General features: G+C 37.4%; 1 protein-coding gene across 1 annotated transcript; it reads right to left on the bottom strand.

Moving 5' to 3' along the window:
- Positions 1–551: 551 nt before the first annotated feature.
- LOC145903957 (DNA-directed RNA polymerase I subunit RPA1-like) lies at positions 552–19301 on the bottom strand. The gene is made up of 36 exons (XM_082992154.1): positions 19164–19301; positions 18790–18991; positions 18338–18487; positions 17950–18067; positions 17728–17830; positions 16969–17045; positions 16694–16831; positions 16255–16333; positions 15495–15561; positions 15115–15219; positions 14518–14704; positions 13853–14043; positions 13119–13283; positions 12696–12837; positions 12015–12180; positions 11572–11692; positions 11115–11270; positions 10561–10744; positions 10072–10200; positions 9461–9658; positions 8964–9126; positions 8343–8450; positions 7920–8085; positions 7296–7475; positions 6807–7033; positions 6206–6373; positions 5587–5716; positions 5064–5218; positions 4584–4710; positions 4058–4139; positions 3611–3700; positions 3226–3365; positions 2107–2313; positions 1868–1985; positions 1497–1661; positions 552–908 (listed from the first exon to the last, which is right to left on the bottom strand). Exons 1-36 carry the CDS (start codon positions 19238–19240, stop codon positions 799–801), a joined length of 5091 nt encoding a protein of 1696 aa, XP_082848280.1. The 5' UTR covers positions 19241–19301; the 3' UTR covers positions 552–798.
- Positions 19302–21896: the final 2595 nt, after the last annotated feature.

The following is a 21896-nucleotide window of genomic DNA, read 5'->3' as shown; positions in this document are numbered from 1 at the left end:
CGACTCATGGAATCCTTTCTAACAATAGTTTCTAACGGTAGTGGCAGGTGTGTTTTCTGTTACGATTCAACCGTTTTTTTTTCGACTGGTTAACTTGGCCAGCGACCGATATGACAGGTGGTTAAGTAGCCTACTGCTGACATCACATACGAAGGCTCAACAGAACCGACACAGAAATATTTCCTACTGACGGAAGCAGTTATTGATTATGGACAAACTAAAGAGGATTCGTGACAAAATTGACAAAACGTATTTTGTTTGCGTCACATCGTATAGCCAGCTTGCATAATTCAACACATGCAGATGGATGTTTCAAAACTACGCTCATAGGAATATTGTTATGAATCTGAGCCATGGCGGTACGAACTACACACCTGCCGTTACATTATTTACCGAACAACTAATTTGAATTTTTATCGATTCTATTGTTCTTATTACAACTGTATGCTGTTTACCGACACCAAGACTGCAAACAAATTTAACAGCGGGAGCAAAAAATTTTTTGCATTTAGGCGACCCCCGTGTGAGACGGCTTTTCTTGAACTTGGATCTTAACATTTATTACTTGAGGAATAACCTCACACCAGTATGAAGAACCAACGAAATACACGTAAATAGAAGAAAGTGTAATCACTGCGTATAAAACAGTGACAAAATGAACGTTTCGCCGATCAACAAATACGTCATCACAATCCGACGTCACCAAAATAACGCAATGGAGATTCAACGCAAATACATTAAAACTTATATTGCATCCAACTTGAATGAAACGCATGACGTAACCACTGTTATGACACGTCACAGATACTTAGCAAGTGGGTAGTGAAGCGTGAAGAGGCCTGTACCACCCTTAACAACCTGCCCGGTCACGATACGTGCAGATGGTGACTGGAGATGATCGGTCAAACCTTCGTAAAAAAAAACACATAAATCGTATTGAAAAAAAAGCTCTACAGCTGCTAAGCAAGCCGTAAATCGTATTGATTTTTTTTCAAACAAACAAACGCAACTGGTGAAGGAACGCTTTGGAAGAAGTGATTTGATAGCGGTCAAAAGTACTGTCTCAAAACCTAACAACACAATTTAGCGTTATAGTTATCAACTTCATAAACATTTTGTTTTTAATGTCATGTTGCTTGAATGTGTCAAAAGGTGACACGGTGTACGATATTTTCATTGATTTCTTGTTCGATTTAGTGTTGTATATTGTGAGCATGTTCACAATAATTAATATCCAACAGGTTGCAAATGCCTCGAATTATCTTTCACGTGTGAGGCTGAATTTGTGCTACCAGCAAGTTTATTTATTTAGTGAGTTGTAGACAGGGCCACTGTTCGCCCAAATAAATCTCATCAGTTCCACTTGGTCGTCACTCAGTGGTCCTGTCTGCAGCGCATTATAATAATAAAAACATTATTGGCTGAAATGCTTATACAGCATATATCCTTTTCGGATACAGCATTTTAGTATAAGAATCTTAGCCTAGTGTACGCACCGAATAACGCAGCGTTGTTCAAGAACTTCATTGTGCTCTCAAAGCTCATTTGCTGCAAAGGCGAGGCGCAACTTTCCAAAGCGAGACGGTTGAAAGGTTTGTACGTTCCCTCAAAACACATGTAGTCGGCAACAAGACTTAGGTGCCGGGGGTCAACTTCGATGCCTGCAAACAGGAATTCAGAGTATGATAGAGAAATGCTGTGAAAAATCTTTCGAAGCTTTTGATTTTACATTTATCAGAAGAAATGTCACAAGCCAGAAATAAAATAGGAAGCCCCTAATTGAACATCGGCAATCCTAAATGTGAGAGTGTAAGGTGCATTTTGCAACAAAATACAGCTTGTGTCTTTTTGAAGTGATAAGACTTACCATATGCCGCAAACACACCAGCTATTTCCTTCACAATCACCGTCCTGGCAGCTTCAATTCCATACATGTCAGCAACCGAATGAATGCAGTTGCAATAGATCCGCGCAACGTCTAAACTCTGTGAATACAAATGGTAATAAATACCAACATCCCGCCTTAAACATGGACTCATCGCATTGAAACTTGGACCGTTCGATTTAGGAATCAACACACACGAACATCCCCAAAACACAACTCACATCTTCATTCTCAAACATCTTGTAAAAGTTGACGCCCTCCACCGTGAAGTTAACTCTGCCCTCATCCGCCGCCGCTTTGTCTTGAACCGGGACCAAGATGCATCGGGAAATCCCCTTTACCTTTCTCATCGGCGTCTGGGCAGCTTGGTCACGCATGAGTGACACCAGGTCAATATGCACTGACGTCAGTGGCATTAGCAGCGTCACCTGAAAACGTTAAGTTTGAGTTTTACTTGTTGACTGTTTTTTTGTTCGGTTATTTAGGCCAGTGCTTCCCAACCAGTGGGTCACGAAGCATTTCTAAATGTTACAGTTTTCTATTTGATCACGAAATTATTGCATTATAATTGTTTTCTGTTCGTTTGGTCATATCTCATTGTGGGTCGCACAATAAAACTTGCATTAAAAGTGGGTCGCGAACTGAAAAAGGTTGGGAAGCACTAATTTAAACGATGGCAACGTTTTACTTTGTACTGGTCGCTGAGAAAACTAAACATATCGTTATAGTCAGGGTTGCCATACCGACGTAATTTGTAACATTTGTCTTGTTTGCGACTGGGCGTCCTTACTTTTGGGCATTTTGATGCTGTTTAAGCCACAGGGTTTACTTCTGGCTTTTCCTTTTTTATTCAACATTACTATTACACATCGCAAAACGACTAAAAACATGAAGTCCTTATTTCTTGGCATTTTTAAGCTACTTGAGCCACAGTCGTCCTAATTTTTAATATCATTTGGTTCGAACAAGGTTCAGTGTCGCTTTTCCTGTGTTTATTCAACATTATTTTTCTACTATTCTCACATCGCGAAACGACTAAACATAGGACAACAATGACGAAATATCTGTAAAATGTAGTTTCGTTTGGGGAAAATCATCACATTCCTTTTCAGTGGCAGCCCTGGAAGATTAAAGCGGACACATGTTTATTTCGTTTGGGAATCGTTTCCACGTGACACCGCCGACAAAAATACCCCTATGTGTGTTCAATAAAACAGCAAATACCTTGTTAGTTTTGCAGTGTGGCAAAGTAACAACTAAATCCTGGGTAATCAAAAAACTGGTTTGAGTTTTTTCACTGTAAAATCCTTTAAATAAACAAAATACGCCTAAGTCCATACCTTGCACCAGCTGTTGTTCCTGATATCGTACTGATAATCTTCCACTTCGATCTGACCCATGCCCATATTTTTTACGCCACTTATTCGAACTTGCGCATTCGCTTCTTCCACAGCCGATATCGGGCCTAAATCTTCTTCTACTACAAACACAACACGTCAAAATTTTTAAGTATTGCGATAATGTATAACACAAAGGAAAACATAAAATTAGTTTTAAAAGAGCGAGGTCCGTTTTTAACATGACTATATCGTATCCTACACCTTTTTCGTACTAATATATTAAAACAAGGCCTTTGCAAGAGTTGGAAAAGGGCTTTTTTTAATTTAGTCTAATCACATTTTACTAATTTGTGATTCAGAAAATAACAGTTTGTAGTTTAAGTACCCTGCTCTTGTTCGACGCTGAAAGAAGATTCCTGTAAGTTCTCATCAACAACCTCCATCGTATCAGGACTTTCTGCCTCCTCAGAAACATCTGAACGAAGAAAACGGAAGGTTGGTGAAAATCTACGTTACTTTCACAAGAAAAACAGTTTCTTAAAAGTTACAACGCCTGGCAGCAACACAAAAGAAACTAACCAATGGAAAGTTCAAGACACAGGCTGACGCTAATTCTTAGATAAGTCTTTACAATTCACATACAAAGAACCGGTTGATTTTCGTCACGCTATGTCACAACTAAGGGAAAATGCGTTTTTACAAATACATGTGAATACTTACTATCATGCTGTGAACACATGCTTACAATCATGTGAGTATTACTATCATGTGAATATTACTGTCACGTGGCAACTTACTATCATGTGAATATCATAATCATGTAAATACTTACTATCTTGATCTTCGTAATCCACGTCATCAGTTCTAGCTGCTTCATCATCAACAACTACGTCATCTTCAACAGGTACGTCATCCTATAACGTATAAAGGCATTTGAAAACAACGCCCCAAGAGGATTACCACAATTAATTTTGCCATGCATCTGCAAATGATGGATAAAATACAACTAGAACGTCGGCTATCAATGAATACAATGTGTGGATGTTTAAGCTAAGGTTTGGATGTTGAAGTTTCAACTTTTAAGCATGGATACGAAGTAAACGTTTTGAACACTATGCTGCTTTTATCATCAGTGCTAACAGTAACTGATTATACTGACTTGCCGTACAAGAAGCAAGCAAATACCGCAGGTCAAATCACGTGACAACTTAACACAATAAAAGATGGTTGGTTTCAAATGCATTTACATACAAGAAAGAGTTGGGGACAATACGGGAGTTACAAAGGAAATTTACTGCAAAACAAACACCAGGTCATGTGATTGATCAGTGATATTAAACGATAGATTTGACACTTGCCTGTTCGCCTGAAATATCTTCCTCGTTCGAAGTTCGATTTAAACTTCTTCTCTGTTCAATAAATAATGAGTCTTCAGAAGCCTGGGAAAGTCGCTTGTTCAGGGCAAAGAAAAGGGCGCGGAAAAATCTAGAAATTAAGATGTTTTTGTTGTTAAATATCTGAAACTATTTGGGGCTTTGCAAAATAACATGAAGTTCGAAAAATCTTACTGTGTTAACAAGTTGAAGGAAATAGGAAAGATTACAAAATAAAATAAAAAATCAAATTACCTCAAACATTTGGGCAAAACCCCCAAAAAATTGAGTTCACTTTTTGGTCGAGCGTTAAAAAGCCAACGAAGTGCAATTGGCCCACTCAATTTTTGACCCACTTAGTTAGATATGTTTAAGACTCGTGCGGCTAAACTCAATCTAGTTCCCGTCAAACTTCGCAAATCGAATGTAAACTATATATACAGCGTTTGGGAAAACTTCACCAACCGTTTCTCGACGTGTCTTATAACGTGGTCACGTGACAGCGCGTGTTCTTTGGCAAGTTCTTTATCGGGAAGAAAATGCATTTCGATCACAAACCGTCTGTTCCGCCGCGACTCCTCAACCACGAGCGTTTCCTCGAGATTTGCCTTGTGTAAAACCTGTGCAAGGCATCACAATTTGGGTTAAAACACATTAAGAGTATTGACGTGTGACAGGAATCAATTTAATTTAATTTCATCTATTGGAAGCCAGTGGCATCTTCTGAAAAGAGTAGATTGTATCAGACTATGTATGGTGGTTGATATATATGGCTTGTTTGTTATAAAAAAATGAAAGAGTAAATTTGAATTTCAAGCAAAATTTTAAGGCGGGTTAAGTCAATTTGTCTTGTTAATATTTGGTGAAAACAGTTTGTTTCAAAACATTCTAGTAATAAATTCAAAACTAAAAACAAACCGGCAAATTGTACAGAGATATGTGCCATAAATCTGTTGAACATGCTTAGTACACTATAGTGCTATTTTACCTGACTCAGCATGACTTTTGTGAGTTCTTTGCATAATCGTTTTGCTCTTTTTTCTCTTCCTTCAAATACAGGAACAGCCATTTGCGGAGTTTTAATCTGTTTGCTGGCGACCATAAGAATTTCACGCAGCCTGTTGAAAAATACAGGTTTTGTTTGAAGTATTACTCTTTCAGGTCGCGAAGGATTTTTATTGCATCTTTCTTCGGTGACTGAACGTTGGTATTTGTAAAATGTATGATTTGCTTTATAACTGGTTCAAATTTGACTTATTTTAGACACACAGTTACAATGGGCGTTTAAACTGAAAGTTTCCGTTAGAGTTTGTTTCCGTGAACAATTTTAAATACAGAGCAAAAATCGCAAGAAATTCTTAGTTAAGACCTAAAATGTCGGAAAATAAAAAAAAATTTGCGTAATTGGCTCCTTACTGCTTACATATGTGACGTGACTAGATTTAAGAACGAACTAAAATCTTGGTGACTTTAAATTATCTTATTATGCGCTGATGACCACAATATAAAAAAAATACAGAAATTAAAACTGCAAGGACACCGATAAAACCATTACCGGGTGCCGTAGGATCGTTAAGTTTCGAAATAAATATTTTTTTAACTCTTACCTGGGAATTCCCAGAGTTACGTTCATCTCACCACGGCCGGCGAAATGGAAAGTGTTGAGAGTCATCTGCGTGGAAGGTTCTCCGATACTTTGGGCCGCCAACAACCCTACCCCCTCGCCTGGATGACATAGGGAACGTTGGTATCGAATTTTCAACAACGTTTCAAGTCTGATGGTAAAGGTAGATGTTAAAAAGTTAGCTTTTCAGCTGATCTTCGTTAAGCTTTTTCCGTTCATATCAGTGTTTCACAAAAATAATTTTTTTATAAAAACAACGTCATATCATAGCTGTGAACAATAAATTCTGAGCTACCAATATTTCTCAGCGCCACTTGGCAAACGCACTGGTTTAGATGAATTGATTGTGTGATTTATAAAATGACTATGTTTCAGTCTACTGAAGAAGGAGAAATGCTGCATATTAACGCGAGATTGCTGCCATCAGTTCAACATTTTATCAATATGACATTGTGATCGTAAACGGAATGACGCTTGCAGGACGGTCAAAATGCTTGGGGTCGCTAATTAAAATCTAAGGGCTATTTGTATAGTATACCCTTGATTTAGTTCATTCTGCCATTTATAAATTTCAGTGCGGTCACCTTTCCAAGGAAGGTAGCTTTTTCTTCTTTGAGGTTTGTGTCTTGGGCAAGTTCATGGGGTTTCTTGAGATGTATTGCTTCGTTTCGTCGTGAAACCGTTCCGATACCGACCCGAAATATCTGTCCGGTTGATAGAGGGAAGCGACGGGGTCCGGTAGGCGATAACTCGATTTTTTGGAAAACTTTTCACGCTCCGGTTGGCTGAGGTTTCGCCACATCGTGTACAACTTCAAAAAACGTCAGACTTGGTTTATTTCTTGTTTGAAGGAAGTTTGTTTGATGACAGAACCTTTCAACATTAATTTTGAAAGACAGAAATGGTGGCATAAAATATGTTTCTTATAATCACTAATTGTACTTTTGCATTTGGACAGTACATGACAAGGGAAATTTTTTTCTACACTGGCACTTTGGTTAGATTTAGCTTTAAACATAAATTACAAAAAATATAATCCTACTTACGGGTCCTTTTAACGTTTTGTCGGCGACGTCACTGTGGTTAACAAAGTTCAAAAACCCGGAAGTCCTTCTCTGTGTTCCTCCCCACTTCCGCAGTTTTTTGTTTCTCTTTTTTCTCGCTTTCTCAAATTTCGCTATTTTTCTTGGTCCAGTGGTGACGTCAGTTACTGAGGAAATTACCTCGAGGGTGGGAAGTTGTTTCTCTATTGCCTACAAGTACAACAAGTGGTTATCATAACAGTGTTTCCCAAAATATTTCGTCACGGCCAATATACGTGCGTTTTAGGAAAGATTTTAAAATTAGGACAAAAAGAAACCTCTGCTTTTGCCCAGACATTAACATGACGACAGCTATTTACTTGATTTAAAGGTTTTCAAAATTAAAAATGCCGTAAACAAAAGTCGACCAACAATGTTTCAGCTCAGATTGGATGGAGTTTCGCCGTCTGCACTAATAATGAACACAGTTGCGTGCGAAACGTCCGCACAATGGCATAACGTTATAGTAAGGAAAATCTTAGCTTCAGCCTTTCCCTGTAAGAAAATGGTTACGCAACAAGTTGTTCATTAACTATTATGCGGATTCTATAAAAAAAAAACATTTTTCGTAAACATTTTTAGAAAAACAAACGTTTCACCAAAATTGACGCAAACCTCAAGGTTGTTGACCACGAAATCGCATTGCTTCTGTTGTAAGTAGGAGGACTTGGCAACATCGATTCCATCCTCACCGTATAGAAACTGCACCACGCTTCCGTCACTATCTCGTATTGTCATGTCATAAGAAAGAACCAACCCTTCCAAGTGCTTTATCAAACATCTGCAAAAATGCTTCAAAATGAGACAAAAAGGCACTGACCTACCTCGCCACACAAACAAATTAAAGACATTAAACCTAAAAATGTATTAAATTAAAACATATTTTTTGAGCTTGAGATTTCAAACAAAATTTTTTTAAAAAAAACTTATGACATAAACCTGTCTATTGTAAATTGCACCCAAAAGATACATTCCACACTCAAACGTCACAATTTAGAAACCTTTTCCGTGTTTTCAAAAATATGTTCTTTAATTTACCTTTGCAAGTAACCTGATCTGCTGGTTTTGACGGCTGTATCAACCAAACCCTCCCGTCCAGCCATGCAGTGAAAAAAATATTCCTGCGGACGAATTCCTGTCAAAAATCTGTAAAAACAAGGTGACGTTTACAAAAGATCTTTTGTCTGTAAACAAGTTAGTGCATAGCAACGAAATTCTTGCAAAAAACAATACAAAAACCGAGTGCAACATTTAGTGATTTATATATTTCCATTATATTCCTGAGACTCCAAAAGGAGTAAAGGACGATCAGCGCCAGTGTTTTTAACACAAATATCTATTTATATTGGCATCCTCAGTTTCCGTCCAAAAGAATAGCAATAAAAATAACAAATTAAAAAAAAACAGCAAAACTCAACAGTAAGTCCACTTTCGGGACGGTCAAGGCAAAACAGGGACGATAAAACTTTTCCTGCAACATAGAGCACACCCGACAATCGCAAGTACACAAGAAAACGTCGTGAACTTCGCTTATGTATTTCCATTATAGGAAGAAAAAAAGTTTGTTTTCTTTGAAACGCCTGTTGTCTCTATGTGTTCCATAAAGGGATACAGGGATTCTGTACCGAATATTTCCATTCAGGAAGGAGTTTTTTTTACCTTTGTGAGATAAAGCCGCCGGCGCGCAACGTTGTGTCGTAGGGTTTGAAACTAGGGAGTGACCGCCCGGAGGGCATCAGGGGGGGTCGCCGTCCCTCCAATTCTATCTGGCCTAACAGGCAAGAAATCTGCATGCAATTCACCGCACCCCCCTTTGCTCCAGCTGCAAAATAATTATTTGTGGTTGACCAGACGCCGCGTTCGCAATTTGTTGCTACAGGATATGCAGTTAGTGGTGACAAATCAAAATCTCGTTTGGGCAGTCTTATCTACCTTTACCAATCAACCTGTAAAACGTATCTCACAATAAAGTTCATGGAAGCTTTACACAGAATTTCTGCAACCCAAGCCATTATAAAATATATGTTATTTAATATTTCGCCATATTTTTTTGTAGTAACTTGCACTGGACTGCTCATGTTTTTACGCCAATAAATACACATACAACTTATGATCTTGTACAAAATACATCTACAAAGCTGTGGGTTCATTCTTACACGTAACCATCAGTTGGAGGTTGTTCTTAGGAAATGTCTTGAGGAGTCCGTTCCCTGTACACCATCCGGCTATCCGGTCGTTCACCGAATTACTGACGCTCTTCATGGCGTGATCGACCGCCGCCATTTTGTCGCCATCTTCTTTCTTGGTCGGATTTCTCGACCTCACGTGAGCATCCCACAATGCATCGGTCACCTCTGCGAAGACAATTTCAAAATATTAAAAACTTCGAAGTTTCTGCTTGTGTTATGCAAATTAAGTATTGCAGGAACATAGGATGATATCGTGAGGAAAATATTTTAATGGTAATCATTGCGAAGAGCGACATGATGGGTTGTTAGTTCCACGTACAGTTTTGTACAAGGCAAAGACTATGGTGAAAATACGAAAATAGGTCTTGAGAGGTTTTCGTTATAAATGTCTTGTTTACCGACACTAAAATAGGCATTACGGTATATAATGCATGAATTTTTGTAACTTTTTTAAAATGCCCAAGTTCTATAACGGAAATCACAATTGGGCTCTTGTAGATATAATTAGTCGATATTTTCAAGTTGAAAAAAGAGTTGGTACCGAAAGAAAAATATTATGTTAAAAGTGTTTTTTTTACCATCGACATCTTGCTTGTTTTTAACATTCAGGGTTTTTGCCACCGTTCTCATTCCATCGTTCTTTGTAGCTTCAATGACTTCTCGCCTACCTTCGTCTGCAGTTGGTATCACTAAAATATCTTCAACACCTGTACGTAGTTTTGTGGATTACAAGACTGTTTTTACGTTAATTTAACCACGTCATGACAACTAATACTAGTGGGTCTTGTTTCATGACGACTCGTAATGGTTAGCCAGATATGCGTATTTACGAATATACAGTGTAGGTGATTTTGGAGATATACACAAAAATATTAACTTTAATATATACATATGAAATATTCATAAATGCGTTGTTAGTTCTTTCCTAATCAAGCGTCATTTTCAAAACCACGTTAATAGGGCGCCTGACTCGATAACCTTCATGAATTTTGTAGGGGTCAATATTTCATTCGTCGGTAATGCAATCCGTGTGCAATGATTTTTTTCTCAGTTTCGCTAAACCTCACCCAGTGTGAATCCTTTGTACTGCTGTAGGAAAGCGGTGAAAAGTCGAGACAGACAAGTAAGCAGACTTCCGCTCGTCTTTCCGCCATAGAGTTCATACACAGCATGCACAAGACCATACTCCGTTGCACCGTAGTGCGCTTTATCCAATATACCACAGAGCAGTTCGGCTCCGCGTATTATCACCTGAATATTGCATTGGTGACTTTTGTGACAGATTTTTTTACAGCAACTGATTGTTTAACGGATCTATGACGTCATTCAGTTCTATATAACTGTGGAATTAGACAAACCACGCCAATTTTGAACTGACGATGGCATGCGTAACGTATTTTAAATAATTAAACTTGTCAATGCTTTTTGCAGTACAGTCTCTGCAATCTCAGAATTCCGAGATAATATGTTTAAAAATGAGGTAACGAATCTGCAGGACAAACCTTGCACTATCTTCCTAATCAAAATAAAACGCAACAGTTTAACACCAAGATTTTACATGGGGGGAATTTTAAGCGTTTATAACGATAACAACCAAAAGGTTTTGCAATATAAGACTCACCGTAGATTCACACATATCGATTCCACCAATTGTCCCAATCGCCGGATCCCTCTCATCCAACTTCTTCCAGTGTTTGGGTCCAATCTTCGACTTCCCTTGGAAATTGATGAAGGGGAGGCCATCGGGAATAATGTTCATCAAAAGGGTGCTTATTAACTGTTGATAAGTTTGTTTTATTTCAATTGTCTTTCGAAGCTTTGAAATTACAAATAGTTGTCAAAACAGAGATATAAATGAACAAAAAATTTTAAGAACAGGAAACTATCTTCTAAAAACAGCAATGCAAATAGGTGCAACGAATCACTTGAAAGATAAATAACAAAACCAATAAATTGGCAAGAATAGAAATATGCAGTTGTACATGAAACATCATGCAGATATTGCCAAACATAGCAATTAACATGGATAGATTCGGGCCACATCCAATTGTATCGAATTATTTAAAATAAATATACACCTGTTTTCCACTCCACATAGCTTGTGGCTTGAGTATTGAAGGCTTAACATATTTAATCTTGTATGGAAGATGTAGTAAGGAATTGTACAATAGTTGCTGGTACGCTTCCCGAGTGAAAAATCTACACAGATTTAGAAGATTTTAATGTTTGGCAAGAAGAATCATTTTTTTATATATTGTGGTAAGAAACCCTGTTGCTGAATGGTAATATTGGTAAATGGTCATCAAAATTTGATGGTATATAGCGTTTAATTAAAATATATATATATATTTAAAAAACACTAGAGATTTGAACCAACAACAACGCACAACTGTTATTTGGCACCCTTGACTGGAAAAAAGTTTTCCAAAACAAAAGAGCAACTTGTTTACATTGTCAAATGAAACTGTCTGAAACTTCCAAGCAATGTTTTGCTAATTACAAACTGAACATTCAGTATCACCTTCCTCTCAAACACAAGCTCACACCCGCCACCATGTGGTCCTGAATCAGACAACTTAATGGTTTCCCATCTTTCCCGCTCAGGTATTGTTTATCGGTGATCATCAGTTGGTAAGCCTCCGATCTGCCAGGTTGAGTTTGTGGAAAATGTGCGTTCATCTCATCACCTGTTTAGGGAAAAAAACATTGTTTGGTGTAAGATGCGGATGAGAAAACCACAATTAGAGTTGTTACATCTGAAATTGCTTCACCATAGTAATCAGGTCTCCCAACGGACATTTCTTAAATAGTCATACTAGGTCGAAAGCAGAGCGGCATATTTTGATTGCCATCATTCGGGTAAAAAAACTAAAGACTTCGCACTATATATTACAGAAGCAATGAGTTTTGATGGCCACAGAACTAGCGATTATGTAGTGTTTAAACTTAAATACGCATATCGTAAGGTAAAAAAATAAGTATCCACAATATACTAGAGAAAATGTCAAAAATTACTACAGAAATTATCCTGTGCAGGTCGGTGACCAGATCTGTCTTTACGAATCAACTTTATTTAATTGATTGAAGTTCCAGGAATATAACGTGTATCCTCAACAATATTTGACATTTTGAAAAGGTCCTAAAGTCGACTTCTGACAGATAACAATTTAATAGGAAACCTCAACAATTTACACAGACATACCGTCGAAATCCGCGTTGTATGACTTGCAGTTGGCATAGTGGAGTCGCAACGTCTTCTCCCCAGGCAATACTCTCACTTTGTGTGCCATCATCGAACCTTTGTGCAAAGTTGGCTGTCGATTCACCAACATAACGTCCCCAGTCTGTAGAAATATGGGTAGTTTTCTGTACATAGACCTAAATGGATTGACACCAACCACTCAATTTACTTTATTGGAAATTTCATGGGGTCATATTTAAGAACGTGGTAATGTTTCATGCTGTATTAAAAGACAAGGTAGGACCGTCAAACTGCGCCTGTTGCAAGTCACCACACATGAAATTGATTTTTTGATCTTGCTCTTTTAATCGTCGGGAAGAAGTGGATTTTATTGGCTGCGATGCATGTGAACTTTGTGGCATATAAAGGCGTTACATAACGTACCTGAATGTGGCGCATCACAACTTTCGAATGCTCGAACGGATCTTCAGGGTTCATCTTGTCAGTGGCAAGAAGTTTCCTTGCTATAGCTTCCCTCTGTGCTGGGTTTAAAGGATTCAACATCACCGAACGTTCCCCGCAAATCACGTGTGTTGCACCGGGGTGTACCTGAGTAAGGACTGTTTGTCATATATAGACCCTTGTAAAAAGGCAATGCGTTATGATGAATTGTTTTGGTTAATTTCTTCCAACAAGCAAATTTCGGTGGCACCAATTAAGTAAAGTATCACCATATTTCCGCACAATTTTGGGTCTTTTGTGACTTGTTGAAAAATCAGATACCACGTCTTTGTTGCCGTAAGATTGTCGAGAGATTGTTTTAAGAGTTCGGTTTAAAGACCTGAATTCTACGCCCATGTTTAATTTTGTGCAGAAGTATATTTATGTGTGTACTTTACTTAATTTGTACCACCGAAAGTTAGAGACTTAAATTATTACGCCCATGTTTAACATCAACAAAAACAATTGATTAACAACTGGTCGTAAACTTGACACATTTGAAAGTGAATCGTCAGTATCGCTTAAAAACAACGAAGTTTTCAACGGAACGCGTATCAGTGAAAACTAACTTGTTACTGACTTACGAGTTTTTGCATGAGAGTATGGTCGGTCAAGACTCATCGGCACTTATATATTATTACACTCCCGATTATAAGTATAGCAAAACATATCCCAACCTTAGGTCCATTTATAACTGCTCTCCGTAGCATCTGAACGTTCCATGGCGTAACAGGGGTGGGGTAAGTCAACCGAGTGGCGAAAGTAAGGGGGAGCCCGATCTCGTTTGTTGCTATGTAAGGGTCGGGAGAAATGACAGAACGAGCAGCAAAGTTAACTCGCTTTCCCATCATATGCTTACGAAATAAACCTGAAAGATTTCAACACACAATTAGTGAAGGTTTTTTCACGGTGTTATATAAGTGAAGCAAGTTATATATGAAGTGCTTTGACAACCAAGAAAATACGCTAATTTATAGTAACAGTTTTAGTGAAAAGACTAAAAGCCTTCACGAGTCCATTGGCCCAGCATACGGCGTTTGTTGTGAAATAGTACATGGGAAATTTTGTTTGACATTGGCCACTCTTTGAGACCCATAAGATCATCGTGCGACCTCTAAGGGGTAAATTAATACATGGCAGGATGTCATGCAGTTAACCAACGTAAAAACAAGTGTGCTTCGGAGAAATAAACGGAAAGCAAATATACATCAAAAACAATGGTGGTCAATACTGTTTGCGATCCAACCAAAAGCATTTAAAATTTAGCTACGACCTTAAACGTTGATCAAAACAAACAGGCTTTCACAGAACCAATGAAAACAACACCATGCATTAAACCTACCATCTTTTTTCTCGAGAAGTTGTTTGATTCCAGGCGATTTACTCGCGTTGGCGGGCGTCAATTTATCGAGATCGGAGTCGAACAACATGTTCACGTGTTGCTGTAATCGTTGCCACGCGTTGTCCATTTTCTCGGCAAGGGTATTCCCCGGAATCGCAGACAAAAGGTTAGTGCTCTTTTCCGCCATCTACGCAAGTTTTGTGTTTACCGTGTTACATAAATTACAGTGAGGCGTGGGCCACTGTTTTAAGCTATTAGGTCTCACCAGTGCAGCGTGGTGACTGGTGATGATCTTGCCAGCTAAATAGCTAGGCGTATACCTTAATAATATTGACTATATTGCTTATGTACAAATTACAGTATTGTAAAAGTAACTGAACGCCTAAAAAACATTTCTTATAATCTCAAGAGATTTTGTTAGGCAAAATTTCTGTGTTTTTGGCAAATATTGAAACAAACATATATGAAAATAACATCTGGTGGTATTCACTACAAAATTTAAAAAGATTTGAAGTATTAATTGTGCATTTAAATAAATAGACAAGGTCATTTTACTGAACCAGGATCATCATGATTGCTTACCTTAATCTTATAGACACCCATTTTAGTAACATCTTCTTCAGCATCGTCAAATGTGATATCCTTCTCTCCTCTGCCAAGTTTACGAACTAACATCCGTAGAATCACACAATCTTTAAGCACCTTTGTGACAAACCAAATTGAATAAAGTGCAACTCTATTTCATAAGATATGTTTTAGTTGCAAAGCAAAGTAAACATCGGGAATCTATTCAAATCACCTTCCCAATTCTTTTCTTATGCTTCAATTAAAAATAACAGGACAAATTTTGCTAAATTAGAATATATACTAAGTTAAGTAATAAAAAAACTTCCACAAATGTGTGTTTAACTAGTTTCTCTGATATTACAAGCTAAAGAAATGTGAGGCTACAAAAAAATGTTACATATATTCCTGACCTTTGAATAAGCAGTGCTCTGTGGACTTTCAAAACATTTATCATTAATTGTACCCATGGGACGAAACCTGGCAGAAAACAATTGTTTATTTTATGTTGCAGCCTATGATAGAACAAGAATCGCAGTGTTGTAAGGACAGGTAGGGTTTGAACTTTTGACCTTGGGCACACGTGGCCAATGCTCCACCAATTGAACTATGAGTGCTCACCAGTTAAGAGTGAGCTCATTGTAGTCAAGTTACACTGATACACAAGGGCACAACTTGCCAGGTCCTAATATGCAATTGTATATATGTGCTGGTTGATGTCACATTTTGGACTTCAGCAGGGTTCGAATCACCGGTGAAAAACGTATCACAAAAACTTTAAAACCTAAATTTCAATACCTAAATTTTGCTTAATCTGCTTTGTTTCCTAATACATCGCCATCGTCTCATTGACTTCCGTTAGTATTTATTGCGCAACTGAGACTTGACAAGATACAAGGATTGAAAGAAAATAGTCTGATATTGCGAAGAAAAGTTAACAACGTTGTTTGCATCAGCGCTTGTTGTGTGTACGAATGAACAGATAAAGAACGATGCGTCGCCTTCTAATCTGTTCATGTTGCGTCGCATTAATCTCAAATACGGGTCGCAACAACTCCAAAAACGATTCACAATTTGCGAATTGCGAACTGTTAATTCGAACCCTGTTCAGTCTAGCAATATGACTCTAATATGGCTACACATTAACTTAGTTTAAAACATGTTTTCTTTTACCTGGATGGTGGAACAGGTAAGATGCTAAGAAACAAAACATCAACTGCTTTGGTTGCAGAAGTTTTTACAGTTTCTTCACCTAAATATAAATCTACTTGTTTTCAGTCCTGATTTTAACCTACAGTTCAAACCGTTATTAAATTTATATATATGCACCAACTAATTAAATGACCAGCAAATCATTGCAAACTTGCACTAGAGTATTATTATCTCAAAATTGTTCAAAGCTAGTAAATTGTAAGGAAGTTCTGTTTCCTCTACAAAACACACCAATAAGAAAACTGGTGTATTTGATGATAAAAATTTTTACATATTTTATTTTTTACATTTTTCGCAGGTTTAATATTAGTAACTTAACTTACATTCCTTGCAAAACTGAAATGCTAGTTTAGTCATTGATTTGTCAGTTTGCTACTGAAACAAAATTTACCACACTTACTTTCCATTTTTTCTTCACCAGCTGCATCAGACATGGCAACAAATATCCTTGACAACAAGTTCTTTTCATTTTCCCATAACTTTGTTATGTGCAGTTTTACATCAGATGGGGTTATGTAAGTCTGGGACATGTCTTCCACTAAAACAGTAATGATCCATTTATACTAATACAACCAATGAGACATTTCCTTATTTTAAAAACTGACAAAAAATATTATACCTTGCAAAAAATATCAATACAAAATATCAATACATATAAAATATACTTAAACATGCCTTTGTTGGTCTTATCATTCCCTTCCAAAATATAAACTCTACTTGAAAGTTCTGTTCTTAACGCCAAAACAGCTGCACTGTTAAGAAAGAAATGGAGTCATGGAAATGGACAACAAATAACCAACATAAACAAAGCATCACAAAAATTAGCTGGGAATAACTAAAATACTTGAGAACAGAAGAGCCAATAAAGATAAGTCAACTGCAGAAAGTGCCACTGTTTTGATATATCAGGTATATTTATATATATAATCAGTGCAGGTAAAATCTGTTTGGAAGCCAGTTGCCTGGTCATGGATTTTTTTAACGAGTATATTGACTACGATGTCATTAACCAGTAGACCATCCCCTGTCACAAGTTGTACTAAAGGGACATGATAGGTCAAATGGTGGGGCTGTCTGCATTTCATTTGTCATTTTAGCTCTTACTGCATGAATTAAAATATGATGCAAAAATCTGAAAATTTTGCATCTGCAATATAGAAAACACGTTTGGTCTGCAAAGTTCGTCTTATAGTCACACCAGCTGCACTGATGAGACCTTTTAGGTCGAAACAGTGGCCATCTGTCTGCAGCTTATACACAAATTCATATTATTGGCTCCACATTGCTTATCATAGAAAACAGTGTTTGTACAACAAAAATTAACACATGTGTTTGATTTAGTTGGATCTTTTCTTTGCATTTGGTCCAGAAACAATAAAATTTTTGTTTCTGGTAAAATCTGCATTAGTAATACTCTGAATGCACATCACTTACCCACAGTGAGGACACCTGGTAACATTTTTTGCCATCCATCGAATAAATTCAGCAATGAGTTCTAGATGAAGAGACTCAGCATTTCTTGCTGTACCCTCTGCATCTATAACCATATAGTTTAAAATTATACATCTCACCTGTCACTAAGTTTATACTATATATATATATACTATATATATAAAGTTTTTATTGTTATGTATTTTCGTTTAGGAAGTTCATTACCTTGTGATGTTCGGTTAAATTGTCTCAACTTGTTTTGTTGGACCAAAACCTCTTGTAGCGCATCTTGCAACTCCATATTGGTCACACTATCATTTACATTTCCACTTGACATCTTTATCTAAAAGTTTTAAAGTTGAAAAAAGTTGCTGAATAATATTATGCTTTGTTATTTATCCAAGAGTCATAAAAAATGGAAACAAAAAAATTTTCAACACTATAGGTGTATAGGTTTGCAGGCTTGGCTGCAATGCCTGGGCTGCAAACCTAATGATCGCAATACGACGATAGCTGTGATCGCCAAGCAAGGACCTGCGCAGTAGGGTGATCCTGCCAAACATGCCCTTGCATGAAATATTACTGCGCTATAGGTATATATACATATATATACCATATTTTCAGCTTCTTTTAATTCAAAGACAGTTTGGACTAATCCATTTTTGACTGCTTCAAGCTGAAAAGCAAGTAAGAGCAACTTCTGTCTTGGTACAAGAAGTCGTTTACATTGCATACATGACCCTCGTAGGAGATAAGTCAGTGTCTGAAAAGCATAACAGATCAAATTTAATTTGTAGCAATGTCACTAAACAACATAAATGACGAATAGGAATTTTGTTTATGTGTATATATCTATATTTGCAATGGAAACATGAATTTCCAAAATTAAAATTCAGCTTTCTCAAAAGAGTTTGACATTGGCTATGGTTTGTTATTGGGCTAGTACAAAACTCATGATATTATGCATGTTCAGTAGCGCACTGGTAAAAGCTGTACATAATTTATGTGGATTAAAGCAACCCCCACATTGGCAAAATAGTTTATCATATTTCAGAGCAAGTTAACCTTGAAAAACAGGGGGTGGTAAATAGGTAAAGGCAACTCTATGTGGCCCATGTGGCCCGGACACTGCACAGATCCTTGTCCACATGTGGCACAAACATCATCCTTCATTGCTCCAAACACTGGGTCATACAAGCCACCTTCCATGGGGTTAAGAGCAGCATCTAGTGTGTGTGGATTGACCACATGCTTCACACTCAGTTCTCTGCCCAATAAAACAATAAATCACTCAACAAAAGTTTCATTATGGATTAAATTGTGGTTCATTTTATTGGAACACCTATATAATATATTTCTAAAGCGAATTTTTGGCTAGGTTCTGGTAATACTCCTTGAAAAAATTGTTTTTTATGCAAAATAACAATTGTGACACTGACCTTATTTCATCAGAATTGAAACAAGAAAACCTAACAGCTGAAATGCTTTTGTTCGTAACGCCCATATGACGAATCATGGTTGCTTCCAAACCACACAAGGCCTATAAACCTTTGATACCAGACAACAAAAGAACGCCTAAGAGTAAAATGTAGTTTATTGGACGCGGTTAAGAGGATAAGGAACAGATATGGGGCAAAATACAAAAACCACCCATCGCACACAAAACACAAAACTCCATAAAACGCACGTGGTTGATTGTTTTGCTTCTGCATCCGTTCCTAGAATGCCAATATATCCCAAGCACCACAGAAGTTGGTGAATTATTTTTATACTATTTCTGTGTAAAAATGGATTCAGTGTATTTTATAGGTAGATCGCTTAATATATCAAAGACAAGAACTTATTTCTCTAAGTGAAACTGAAATGCTTTTAGTGGCAAGTGGGGGTAAGTAAGTAACCATGTTTGAGCGGTGGTCTATATAATCCTACAAAAACGATACGAATCCACAACACATATGCTGCGTATGTATAATGACTACTCTACCGACAACATATGTTGTCGCAAATATTTGCCGCCGTTTTTAGCAGCCTTTTTCATAATTTATTACAAACGTATATAGGCCTATGTAGAATTTGATCACTAGATTAAATAACTTTCCGGGAAATTGAGACAAGTAGAATTGATGCAAAATCAGCAACAGTTTGATAAGAATCGTGCCTTCCATATTTTGTGATGCAGTCGCAGATGGCTGTTGGGTGGTTCATTACATACATGCGCCAAAAATTCCTCAAAATGCCATGATTTATTTACATTCCATATAACGACGTCAGTCATATAAAATATCCAAAACTTTCAAAAAATTTGTCGATGTAACAACGGTCAAGTGCAATCTCTCTTTGAGCAATTTTATCATTTGGGGGTTGACTATTTTGAATTTTCCGTTTCCAGGTCAATGATAATCACGTCTGGTTTGCAAATAGGAATGGAGGTTGTAGCTTTGTTAGATTTTGGAACAAAATTTTCGTCCATTGGATCAAAGGAAATGGTATTAACTGCTGACCTACGTTTCAACAATATCGCGGAAAACGGATTAAGACGCTTTTTATAATCAGGAAAAGAGTATATCAAAGTCAAGTTCATGCCGATCAGCAAAGTAGTAATAAAACACACAAATATAGGTTTTGTCAACCAATCAAAGCGCACGATTAAAGAATGCATAAACGCAAGCAATATCACGGATGTCAACACAAGTACAAAACAAACTGCAGCAGAACAAGCGCAACGTTTATAAACTGCATCAATGCCTACTAGATTTCTGTAATACTTCGACATTGGTAAAACCAGAAGTACCAAGAGTAGAACTTGAAAGACGGGGTAGCCTATTGTAGCTGCCAACAAGATCATTGACGTTCCTGGTTGTCTCAAACAGCCTTTACCCGACACTGGTTCTGAGGGGTCTATAGTTGCAGCAAACACTTGTAACACACTTGAAACCGCAATACCGATTAAGACAAGCTTGCTTAACTGCATTGCCCACTTTTTCCAACGTAGGTCTGATGGAATTGTTCCAAAAACTGCATTCTGACGCAGCCATAGAGATAGATAAATGCAGTTGGTTGATGACGCGATGAAAAGTGTTCTTGCCCCGGTCACCACTGTACAGAAAGCAATGGAATCCGTTTGAATGCCAATTTCTGCTGCTATAAATGCCTCCGCGCCCAGAATAAACAAGTGCGAAAGGGAACACAAGCGATTATTCACTATTAAACCACTTTGCTTTGAAGTTATTTGGTAGGTCACAGCAGCCAGTTCCAGATACACCGTGATTAAAACCAAAGTACTGACGAAGACCCATTCGACAAATACAGAAGTGTTTTCATTGTTGTTTTCTACAATTGTAATTGTTGTGGACTGTGTTGTCATTGTTGGGGGTATATAGTCTGGCTATAGAGCGGGGGTCCCAACAGAAAGCTCCTACAATGCTAAACAACATTTAACACATAAAAAACAATCACAAATGTGCTTTAACAGTTTACACCACGTTTTTTATAACTGTGTGCTACCTCATCAAAGCCTATTTTATCTTGGTGCTTTTGCTAAATGACGCATCTAGTAAAATATGCTGCATAATTATGAATGAAAACCGCCTGCAGTGCACACCTGTCGACTCTTTTTCATATGTTACCGAGTTGAAACAGATGGTCATCATATGCATTTAAAATAATTAAAGTTACTTAAAACAAAGATCAAACACACTCATGGGACTTTTGAAATGATTAGGGCTACATGGTGTATATCGTATTAGGGAATTCGACTCGCGATAATTCTACGTTTATTAATATTTTGTTTAAACTTGGTGTTTCGAAACCGCTTAATTTCTACTCTTTTATATTTACACTCCGTCTTTCTGACGTCATCGCTAGTTGTCTCGGTTGCTTTACTTTCAACTCATGCTACTTATCAATTTAACGCGCAATCGTAGCAATTATCTCTAGGTTTTTGCCTCGTTTTTAATATCTATATATTTCACAAGTAAACTGATCTCCATTTGGTGTCACTGATCATCATTTCTGGTCTAACAGATCAGAACTCATTTCGGTTTTAATTTTAAACTGAACTTGGGTCCAAAAACAGACCATCGGTGATGGGACCTGCAGCTAGCAGTGGTGCAAGAAGGAGGCTTGCTTGGCAACTTGATGTCGGGTTCGCGGAGATGCAAGACCTTCAAACC

Source organism: Ascidia mentula, chromosome 5 (genome assembly GCF_947561715.1).
Source record: "Ascidia mentula chromosome 5, kaAscMent1.1, whole genome shotgun sequence".
NCBI classification, from domain to species: Eukaryota; Metazoa; Chordata; class Ascidiacea; order Phlebobranchia; family Ascidiidae; genus Ascidia; species Ascidia mentula.
The sequence above is the reverse complement of the archived record's forward strand: the minus strand, read 5'-3'. Positions and strand labels throughout refer to the sequence as shown.